The 11,872-nt window shown below is 35.5% G+C and overlaps 2 protein-coding genes and 1 non-coding gene across 3 annotated transcripts in view; 1 reads left to right on the top strand and 2 right to left on the bottom strand.

The window, feature by feature from the left end:
* Window positions 1–1,054: 1,054 nt before the first annotated feature.
* trnaq-cug (transfer RNA glutamine (anticodon CUG)) lies at window positions 1,055–1,126 on the bottom strand. Its single transcript has one exon. It is a non-coding gene; the product is annotated as a tRNA-Gln (tRNA).
* Window positions 1,127–1,314: 188 nt separating this feature from the next.
* Window positions 1,315–9,218, top strand: LOC107663177 (lethal(3)malignant brain tumor-like protein 2). Its single transcript, XM_016453349.1, has 18 exons — window positions 1,315–1,383; window positions 1,614–2,067; window positions 3,671–3,809; window positions 3,885–4,018; window positions 4,096–4,210; window positions 4,299–4,378; window positions 4,537–4,654; window positions 5,539–5,673; window positions 5,750–5,838; window positions 5,938–6,187; window positions 7,275–7,351; window positions 7,482–7,586; window positions 7,673–7,820; window positions 7,903–7,985; window positions 8,092–8,326; window positions 8,411–8,476; window positions 8,641–8,796; window positions 8,932–9,218. Exons 2-18 carry the CDS (start codon window positions 1,699–1,701, stop codon window positions 9,048–9,050), a joined length of 2,418 nt encoding a protein of 805 aa, XP_016308835.1. The 5' UTR covers window positions 1,315–1,383; window positions 1,614–1,698; the 3' UTR covers window positions 9,051–9,218.
* An 11-nt stretch (window positions 9,219–9,229) lies between these two features.
* chadlb (chondroadherin-like b) overlaps window positions 9,230–11,872 on the bottom strand; it is a 10,734-nt gene continuing 8,091 nt past the window's right edge. The window contains exons 7-8 of the mRNA XM_016453350.1: window positions 11,560–11,726; window positions 9,230–9,849 (exon numbers count right to left, since the gene is read on the bottom strand). Of these exons, the coding sequence (XP_016308836.1) occupies window positions 9,570–9,849; window positions 11,560–11,726 (447 nt within the window). The 3' untranslated portion in view covers window positions 9,230–9,569. The remainder of the gene's footprint in view (window positions 9,850–11,559; window positions 11,727–11,872) is intronic.

Raw genomic sequence — 11,872 nt, forward strand, 5'->3', positions numbered from 1 at the left:
TGTGTGACGTCACACAGACAGGCATCTGAGATCGGCTCGATTTGAGAAAGGGGAAAACATTTAACCAGATTAAAAAAAAAACACTGGGTGGTTTTATCATTATAGGGTGGTTGTGTGTGTACACACACTGCCAACACACATTTCAGTTCAAACAACTTGTAAAAGTGCATGTAGCATCCTATGACCCCTTTAATGGCAATATAAGCTGGCAGTCTATGATACATTTTTAGTTAAAATCAATGCATTATTAAAACTTTGTTTTCCAATCCCAGTCCCAAACATCTATCCTTCACTCATCATCTGTCTACCCATATTTCAAAATGTAAGACTCAAGCTCTCTCTTTTTTAGCCATGCTAGAGTCTTTACTTTACTGAAGGCACTAAGGTTACTTGTCAAGGTTATGGTTATCCACACACCCACAGCTGACCCACTGTCCGTTCACTGACCATCTGATGAATACTGCACACAAAAATGCCAAGAAATTGCAAGATCTAATGTGAGTTGTACACCAGTATTCGGAGAGTCAGTGCTAAAATTCATGGGGCCCAGGACAAAATGGTTTAAAGAGTAGGCTATACATATTTAAAACCTACGAAAACTGGATGATAGGCCAAATGATATTTGTTCAAACAACTTCATATATAAAACTTACCAATTCAATTAAACATAGTCACTTATAAACAAAAGACTCTGCTAGTAAGTTAATTTCCTGCCCTTTAGAGAACTTGTACATGCGTGCAGTTGTTAAATGAACTTCTTTAACAGAATGAATAATCTTTATCTTTCCACTTACAGCAAGTGTTAGTAGTGTTAATAATGTAGGTTACATTACTGACCCAGTTCAGCTTTGCAAAAAAGAGCCATGAGTACAGGTACAGTTATGTGATTTCTGCATTATAGCTTCCAGACTGGCAATATCATTCTTGGTTAAGTGCCCTTTTTATTATTGATATTTTTCGTTTAATTATAAGTACAGTATAAGCATTGTGAAACACACTATAAAATACAACGTGCTTAAACTTGTCTTAAGTTACCTCACAGAAAACAAAAGTCAAGTTCCACCGAGATTTGAATTCGGATCGCTGGATTCAGAGTCCAGAGTGCTAACCATTACACCATGGAACCACGCTGTGTTATTATTTTATTATATTGTTGAATTAATAGCTAATGTATAATAGATGAAATAAATAGTTTTCTGTGATACTAAGGGTTTTATAAAATCACATCGTATTACAAACAACAAGCGTATAAAATCATACAGGTTAATAAAATAATGTTGTAATGTAACTGTTCTGGTTCTCCAGTCCGGATGATGGCGATAATGCGCTGTTCACGATAGGCAAACCACCACACCACATTGTATTTTCTAAGAGTTAAAGCTGGTGAGAAATGTTTTGTTGCGGAGTTCTGTTTTACACACAACAATGTGCATATTTTTGCTTTGAGTTTTGCTCACTGGTTACCATTTATAGGGAGCTCATAGACGCTCTTCAAAGCTTTGTTTATTTGCGTGCACCATTGAATGATTGCTAGTAACCGTAAAGTAATGTGGTTTAATGTGATCTGGTGGAACTATTTAAATGTTTTAATGCTTCTTGAATGTAATTCCCAGACAACATTTGGAGCCAGCTGCAAACTATATTCCTGAAGACGCTGTGGACCTTTATTTGATCCCACATCAATATAAAACATTACAAATGCCTAAGCGATGTGTTGCTTATGGCTGTGGGAATTTCAGCGGGCAAAATGTCGCAATGTTCAGATTTCCCAAAGACCCCGAGGAGTTCCGCAAATGGGAGAAGCAGGTCAAGAAGACCCAAAAGAAATGGGTCGCCAAGACGTACTCCCATCTATGCTCTGAGCACTTCAGCAAGGACTGCTTTGATCCGAAATCTTATGCCGCTGCAAAGACGATGGGATTCAAAGGGCTGAAACTAAAGGATGGAGCTGTCCCGACGATTTTCATCCGACCACCGTGCAGTAACAGCGGAGGAAGCGGTGTCTCCTGTTCCTTTTGTACGAAGAGGAGACGCAGAGCGACCACTGAACCTCAACAGCTCGCATCAGTGAGTGTCTCATCATGACTCTTTCTTCTTTCAGTGCAGACTCTTTGGAAAAAGCCCGAGGCTTGGTATGGAGGCCCAAACCTGCAATAAATAAATAAATATAATAATAATTGGAAAACTGCTAAAGTTTGAGGCCAGTAAGATTTCTTAAGAAAGAATTCAATACTTTTATTCTGCAACGTCAGATTCAACCGATCAAAAATGACATTTATAATCTAGGCCTATGTAAATATTAGTGCTGTCAAACAATTAATCGCGATTAATCGCATCCAAAATAAAAGTTTTTGTTCACACAATATACTGTGTATATTTATGTATATATAAATACACACACACATGCATGTACATATTTAAGAAAAATATATTGTTTATATATTAAATATATTTATATATGATATAAATTACATGAATATAAATATACACATGTAAATACATATAAATATTTTCCAAATATATTCTGTATGTGTTTGTATTTATATATACATAATAAATATACACAGAACACCCACATACTGTATTATGTAAACAAAAACTTTTATTTTGGATGTGATTAATCGTGATTAATCATTTGACAGCACTAATTATAACAAAAATATTAAGCAGCACAACTGCTATCAGCATTGATAATAATAAGATCTGTTTCTTGGGCAACAAAACATTATATTAGAATGATTTCTAAAAGATCATGTAACACTGAAAGACTGAAGTAATGGCTGCTGAAAATTCAGCTTTGCCTACACAGGAATAAATCTGATTTAAAGATATATTTTTAAAAAACTGCTTTAAACCATTACTTTAAATTTGTAATATTTCACTGTATTTTTAATCAAACAAATGCAGCCTTGACGAGCAAAAAATAATTCCAAGCTTTTGATAATCGCGATTAATCGCATCCAAAATAAAAGTTTTTGTTCACACAATATACTGTGTATATTTATGTATATATAAATACACACACACATGCATGTACATATTTAAGAAAAATATATTGTTTATATATTAAATATATTTATATATGATATAAATTACATGAATATAAATATACACATGTAAATACATATAAATATTTTCCAAATATATTCTGTATGTGTTTGTATTTATATATACATAATAAATATACACAGAACACCCACATACTGTATTATGTAAACAAAAACTTTTATTTTGGATGTGATTAATCGTGATTAATCATTTGACAGCACTAATTATAACAAAAATATTAAGCAGCACAACTGCTATCAGCATTGATAATAATAAGATCTGTTTCTTGGGCAACAAAACATTATATTAGAATGATTTCTAAAAGATCATGTAACACTGAAAGACTGAAGTAATGGCTGCTGAAAATTCAGCTTTGCCTACACAGGAATAAATCTGATTTAAAGATATATTTTTAAAAAACTGCTTTAAACCATTACTTTAAATTTGTAATATTTCACTGTATTTTTAATCAAACAAATGCAGCCTTGACGAGCAAAAAATAATTCCAAGCTTTTGACCGGTGGTATGTATGTGTGTGTGTGTGTGTATATCAGCATTTTATTACTACTTTTTTAACCATAGTTTTGATTAATTAATAAATAACTTTGCTTTTCCTAAAAAGGATGAACAGGAATGGACATTTATGAATGATGGAGAAGAAGGAATATTTGATGGAGAACACCACAATCAGCAGAATTCCAGTGATGATGATGTTAATAATTCTGTGACACTTTCTTCCTGTGCAGAAAGTGATGGAATGGGTAAATTCAGGAACACTTATATTAATGAACATGCACAAATATATGTAAACCCAACTCAATTTTATGTCTCTGCAGTTACATGTGAAATGTGTGGAACCAAAGGCACCACGGAAACCTTCTTCTCCAGGTCCAAGCGCTTCTGTAGTGTGTCATGCTCGCGTTCATACTCATCCAACTCAAAGAAATCCTCAATTATTGCACGACTGCAGGTGGGAATGTCTGGCAAAGTATTTATACCCACATTTATTCGAACAGTGACTAAATTTTTGTGTGTCTATGTAATCAGGGAAGGCCACCCACTAGGAAGTCATCACACAAACTGTCTCTGAAATCACAGACTGAGGCTTCACACTCAAAAGTGAATGAGCAGCATCAGGAGAGCAGAGCATTTGGACAAGATGGTAAGAAAACACACAGATTACTCTTAAGTTTCACTACAGTGAGCTATACAAATATCTAAATGTTGATATGGTACTGTCTATGTCCAAGCTACTTTGGCTGGATTTGACTGGGGTAATTACCTTGAGAAAAGTGGCCTCCTCGCTGCCCCAGTATCCTGCTTCAGACATGTGAGTGTTTTCTATCCACTGTGGTTCTTGCAAAAATGTTCCGGTGAAAAATAAATGTGGTGAATGTTATAACAATGTGTACAACAATGTGTAAATGTCCTTCACATTATTGTTGCTATTGCATTATGATGGTCAATCCATTACTCCCCATATGACAGGTACCACTCTGCGCTCAATGGGACGACATCTATGTGAGGTTAAAAGTGGAGGTTCTCAACACTCACACAGCCTTGCCAAGTAAGGTGTACTGGATCGCCACTGTTGTGCAGCTGGCAGGTATATAACTCCATATTATTCATATTTGTAATAAAATATAAATATATTTGAAATAATTATGTTAATATTTGTGTGTGTGTGTTTTGAAAAGTCGCTTATGCTTACCAAGACTGCATTTATTTGATAAATGAAAATACAGTAAAAGCAGTCACATTATGAAATATCATTACTATTTAAAATAACCGTTTTCTATTTTATTATATTTTGAAGTGTAATTTATTCCTGTGAAGGCAAAGCTGAATTTTCAGAAATTTTCTACTTCAGTCTTGCTGATTTGGTGCTCAAGAAAAATTTATTGTAAACAGTTGTGCCGCTTAATATTTTTGTGGAAACCATATTTTTTCCCCCGAGTCTTTGGTGAATAGAAAGTTCAAAAAAATATTTGAAATCGAATGAGATTATAAATGTCTTTACTGTCACTTTTTCCCAATCAGTTTAATGCGGTCTTGCTTAATAAAAGTATTACTTTATTTAAAGAAACTTACTGACCTCAAACTTGGAACATAAGTGTGTTTTATATTTATATTTTATCAAGTCATTATAATTTCCCTAAATTGAGTTTGCTGTCTGTATTGAATGAGTTAAACAGACTTGTAACAACAAATTAATATACAAAGACAATAAAGAACCAAAACTAATTAAACAAACTATCAAACTAGCCTGTCTGCACAGTGCACACAAAAACAAAAATAAAGTGGTTATACTGACTGTATGTTTATATGACAACATGGTTTTTAAAGCTACACATTCACAGAGTAGTTTGTTAGGTTGTAATAAATGTTATTTTAATAAAACATTGTACATTTTTAGTGTGCAGTTCAATTTAATTATGGGTACCATTACGTGATATTGTGTGTTAATTCGATTTGTTGTGTTTCTCTCAGGCTATATGGTGCTTCTGCGTTATGAGGGTTTTGAGGATGATGACAGCCATGACCTGTGGTGTAATTTAGGCACGGCTGATGTTCATCCTATAGGCTGGTGTGCAGTGAACAGCAAGCTCCTGGTGCCCCCTCAAGGTGAGTGTTTACACCATAGGTCACCGGGTATAAATTCTATAAAAATGCTAAATCTTGATGATTTATTTTCCTATAGAGGTCCACCAGCATATTAAAGACTGGAAATCCTACCTCATGGAGAGACTGGTTGGAGCGCACACTCTTCCTGTTGACTTTCATGTCAAGGTGACAGCACTGGCAAATTACTATTCCATTGATGCCATCTGTTTTTCTTTCCTTTCTGCATAACTGTTAACCTCTGTTTCCCATCTGTCTGTGTTTTAGATGGCAGACTGTTTGAGGTGTCCGTTCAGGCAGTGGGTTCGGGTGGAGGTGGTCGATCGCTCGCAGGTGAGCCGTACTCGTTTGGCAGTGGTGGATACTGTTGTAGGAGGCCGACTCAGACTGCTGTATGAGGATGGGGGCCTGGGGCCCTCGGGTGAAGTGCTCTCAGATTTCTGGTGTCACATGCAGAGTCCTCTATTACACCCTGTAGGCTGGTCTGAAAGAGTGGGCCACTCAATCAAAGAAACAGGTGAGAAGAAACTGAGAGATGCAGACAGATATACAAAATGTTATTACAAACATGCAGAAGATTTGACATGAGCAAGCTGAAAAATACTGATCCCCACACGACACACATTTGGATTTTCTTAAAAGGGTCCTATTATGCTTTTTCACTTTTTCAGCTTTAGTTAGTCTGTAATGTTGCTGTTTGAGCATAAAAAAGATCTGCAAAGTTACAAAGCTCAAAGTCCACTTCAAAAAGAGATATTTTATTTAAGAGAAATCACTTTTCAAAAACTACAACGTTTCGTATTTCAGAAGGCGGGCCTTCATTTGATTCCGGAAACTATTCGAGCTGTTCATGCCAGACTGGGGAGAGAGGTGTTGTAATAATGTAAAATATGTGAAAAATAATGTGTTTTTCGAACAACCTAGTATGAGAGCATGTTCTAGTACACCCCCAAAACAACATCAAGACTTTGTAAAAGAGCATAATAGGACCCCTTTAATATCATTCATAATTGTCCAATAAAGATATGGTTTTATAAGAAGAATTTGTTCCCATGACATATTTGCCAACATATTTGTTGGCTTGTTTTAGTGAAATGATAGCCAGTTGTGGGAAGGGTGTAACTGAAACGAGTGAATTAATAAAACGTTGCCACCACAAATGAGTTAATCTTGGGTAACAAATTCTTAATTTGTCGCCATCATAATTTTATGTCATGTGCAGGGCTCCGTAGAAAAAAGGAAATTTGTATTATTTATTTATTTTTGTAAAGATTATTAGGTTACACTTTATTTTAAGGTGTACTTGTTAAAGTGTAATTATACATTTAAGTATGGAGTAATATTAATTAACTACATGTATTTACTATATGGTTAGGATTAGGGTTTGGCTTAGTGTTACTTGCATGTAATTATGTATAATTTATTGTTATTATAATAATAAATACATGTAACTTGTGACAAGGACACCTTAAAAATAAAGTGTTAATGATTATTATTATTTTCATGGCTCACATTAAAAAATTACCTTGGTTTTTTTCATACTTTTTTGTCACTTGTTGTTTGTCTTATGTTATTTGTAGAAAATATGCTTATTTCTCACATAGATGCGAGTGTCAACATGAGTAGCCATCCAGCATTTCGCAAAGTCCTTCAAAACGGTGTGCCAGATCAGTTCAAGAAGGTTAGCGCATATACCATTTCACTAATATGTTAAACTAAAATAGTCAATTTCTTTTTTTCTTTTTGTTAGTTTAAAAATCTTACGGCATGTAATCATTTACTATGTATAATTCCTTACTCTATGCAAACAGTTGAGGATAGTTTACATGGGAGAGAAGTTTTTTGAGGAAGGCATGAAACTTGAAGCAATTGATCCTCTGAACCTTGGGAACATCTGCGTCGCATCAGTCCGTAAGGTACGATACAGCCACTATTTATTACGTGAAGCGAATAATTTCAGTACATTGTTATTTGCATTGACCTGGATTATCTTATCACTCAGGTGTTGCTGGATGGATACATGATGGTAGGCATTGATGGTGTAGAGATCGGTGATGGCTCTGACTGGTTTTGTTATCATGCCAGCTCGCATGCCATTTTACCTGTTGGATACTGCGAGAACAACAACATACCTCTTACCCTACCTCCTGGTAATGTCTTCAACTTCTAAAATCAAGATTTAAGTTAAAGAAATTGTTGAAAAATTGTTGTAATTGCCTCCTTTCTCATCAGGTTATGATCATGCCACATTCATATGGATGAAATATTTAGAAGAAACAGGAACTGTAGCTGCTCCACGAAGACTTTTCAACACAGTAAACCTTTTATTTTGATAGTTGAGCCATATACAATATGTTAATGCGTATGTGAGTTTATGTTTTAAGCTCATCTTGTGGTCCCTCCCTCATACGTCTTTCCCAGGATGATGTAGGCCATGGCTTTACCTCAGGTATGAAGCTAGAGGCAGTGGACCTCATGGAGCCGCGGTTGGTGTGTGTGGCCACTGTTAGGCGCTGCGTAGGTCGGCTTCTCCTTCTTCACTTTGATGGCTGGGAGCCTGAGTTTGATCAGTGGGTAGACTGTCAGTCTCCTGAAATTTATCCTGTGGGTTGGTGTGAAATCACTGGCTACCAGCTGCAGCCACCCATCGGCCCAGGTAAAATAATTGCAGTTTTCATAGTATTCATATATGCTGTCCAAAATTTGGTTGTTACATGTTGTATTTTGCTCTCTTGTGTAGAACCACCTCAGGGTCAGGAACGCTCACACATAGGCAAAAAGGCAAAACCTTTTATGGGAAAAAGGAGTAAGTTTAATTTTTGGTTACTTCGATGAATTGTTGACTCTTAATCAATTTAAATATTTAAAGCACATGATGGTTACATTCATCAAATTTCTCTTAACTAGTTTTATATTGTGTTGTCAGTAGCTTCCTTTCATTCTCTTATGATTCTGTATTTTTCACTTTAGAGCGCAGATTTATAAAGAAAAACATGAGTAAATGCACATCTAAAACCCAGCCCGCACAGCCCACTGAGAATCCAGAGAAGAATCAATCACAAGAGGCATCAAACCCTTCTGTCACTCCACTTACCTTACAAATGAAGACTGAACCTGAGGAAGAAAGTATGTAGCAATCTCTTCATTCAAAAAATGTATTAAAAAAAATACATATATATATATATATATATATATATGTGTGTGTGTGTGTGTGTGTGTGTGTATACTTAGTTCTTACATGATTTGCCTGTCTCTCTACAGTTATTGCAGTAAAAGTGAAGGTGGAGGAAATGGAAACCCCCTTATTATCCAGTGCACAAACCAAAGAAAGGGACAACCCAGAACCCTTCACAACCTTCAAACAGGAGGACTCCGTTTAACCCTACTCTGCTAATATAACAAATATATATATAGGCAAATGTTTGAACCAGATTGTCTATTTTTGTGGATTTTAGTATTAAACACAGGTAGTCTGTTTATTAACCATTATTTTTTGTACTGAAATAACACTGGTAGTTATTTAAATCAACCAAGCTGTTAAGTGATTATATTACTTTATTTTTATACAGTTCTCATTTTTTCACATTACTGAAATCTTGCGATCTTCTATTAAAATGACTTCATTTGTGTTAAGGCACTTTCTGACTTAATTTTTTGCAACAGAATTAAACCTAAACGATTTCAAATTCTTGGCGATTTCAAGGTATATTACCAGAAGTGAATACTTTTTTTACTGACTACTGAACTAGCATAGTACATTCCTTTGACAATCAAGCAGGTTAATTGAACACGCTAAACAGTCATATATAAAACAAGCACCCTCAATAATGAAAACCGTTTAAAATGGGCTTCGGGTTATATTTATCTACATCAGTTACTGTGATGTAAATACAGCAGAATCACACTGACTTCCTTTTCTTCGTGGTACTTTTCTGCATTGTATTAGGCTTTGCACTTTTGCTTGGTTTGCCTTTGGCTTTGACTATCTTGATGACTTTTGGAGGACTGATAAGCGCAGATTCAGTCTTTGAGGCCTTGGTTGGTTTTGGGTGCTGAATAAGAGGAGGCTTCCCCCCTGGGCAGCTCTTAAAAACATGGATGTCTTTGACCCTTTGGCCTCTGAGTTCTGGTGGGTGGCCACAGGTGGCTCTGACCTTCAGATTCACCAGCTCGATCCACCTAGTGGCAGAAGGAGCAATACAAGGGTCAAAAAGAACAAGTATCCGCAATGCAATGAAGGAGGTCAGTTCAAGTCACTCTATGATGAATAAACAAACTCCTTTCAACCAGACCAGTAGTAACAGTTTTTTTTTTTTTAACAGCTAAAACTCATAACGGAATCAAAATTTGCTCAATCTTTTAAGATAAAGTGTTGTACTATGAAAGGCAAGCATACTTGCTGCATCCCCAATGATGCACTCTACACTTATACACCATGTACTTATGCACTCAACAGTGCAGTGTATGAATTGAAGTTATTTTGTCATTCAACATCGGAGTCTGACATCCACTCGCCCTGCGCTATGTAATTTAAAGCTGCAACAATTGAGTGCATGAAGTGTCCCAACATTCCATGCTTCGTTAAGTGCATCATCCTATTCAAAATGCACTTTTTTTTTTTAATTTTCAGTGTGAACACACTACTCGCGCTATTTATACTACAAAACAGCATAGAATAGTGCATTAGTATGTGAATTAGGACGCACCTACTGTAACTTGCAAAACTAAAAACTCCCTCCCATTCATTAACACTTACTGCAAAAATTGGCCATTCATACTTCTGACATCAGTAAGATGAATGCATTTGAACACATATCAATAATGAAAAGTCAAGACAAAAGCATATTGAAGAATCTAAATCACAAGACTGGCAAAATTGCATATGAAAAAACACTGTTAATATACACTACTGTTGAAAAGATTTTTTTGATATTTTTAAAGAATCTGTTAGGTTTACTAAGGCTGCGTTTATATCAAAAATCTAGTAAAAACATTTATATTGTGAAATATTACAATTTAAAACAACTTTTATATATATATGTGTGTGTGTGTGATTTTCTTGCTGTGAAGGCAAAGCCTAATTCATAATTTTTCATATTTTAAAAATATTGCTGCTTTATTGTTTTGTGGAAATCATGATACACTTTTTTAAGATGAACAGAAAGTTCAAAAGAACCAAATTTATTTGAAATTGAAATCTTCTGGAACGTAATAAATGTCATTTTTGATCAATTTAATGCATCCTTGCTGAATAAAATTATTTTATTTTTTAATTTTACAGTAACTCTTTACAAATAGATCCCATTAGTTTAACTATTAACTATTAAAGGGTTAGTTCACCCAAAAATGCAAATTAGCCCATAAATTACTCACCCTCAAGTCCTCCTAGGTGTATATGACTCTCTTCTTTCAGACGAATCCAGTCGGAGTTATATTAAAAATGGTCTTTGATCTTTCAAGCTGTTTCATGGCACTCAGCGGGTGTTGCATGCATCAGTCCAAAAGCACTTAATTAAAATGCGCCCATCCATAAAAAAGAGTGTCTCACACGGCTCCGGGGGGTGAACAAAGGTCTTCTGTAGCGAATCGATGCGTTTTTGTAAGAAAAATATCCATATTCAAAACGTAATAATCACTTTAATCTAGCTTGCGCTCACTGTTGTACACTGGAAGCAGTTCCGGAGTAATTTATGTGCTAATTTTCATTTTTGGGTGAACTAACCCTTTAACTAAGAATGAAAAATACGTCTAAAGCCTTTAGTATTGTTAGTTCATTTTTACTAATGTAGTCAACTAATGTTGATGAATGGAACCTTATTGTAAAGTGTTACCAGTTTTACTGAGCCCACACTTTTGAATGGTGGTGTTCATTTTAAGAAGAAAACTCACTTGCGAAGAGGCAACAGTGGACAATCGCAGACCAGTGGATTCTCTGCCAAGTTTATGACCTCGAGTCCTGTGAGTGGCCCCAAGTCTGGCAGCTCCTCAAGTTGGTTTCCTTCAAGAAACAGACTCCTCAGACCAGACCCCAGTCCTGCTAGTGAATCTTTAGAGACCTTCAAAAGGTAAGAGATAGAAGAGAGATTTAAACGTAGTTTGGCATTCTTCTTGTAGCATTAGAAAAAGTTTTATCTAGGGATGCACCGATACCACTTTTTCCAGTACTCGCCCGATACCGATACTTTTATTTTTGGTACTTGCC

Source organism: Sinocyclocheilus anshuiensis, unplaced genomic scaffold (assembly GCF_001515605.1).
Source record: "Sinocyclocheilus anshuiensis isolate Anshui unplaced genomic scaffold, SAMN03320099.WGS_v1.1 scaffold2321, whole genome shotgun sequence".
Taxonomy (NCBI): Eukaryota; Metazoa; Chordata; class Actinopteri; order Cypriniformes; family Cyprinidae; genus Sinocyclocheilus; species Sinocyclocheilus anshuiensis.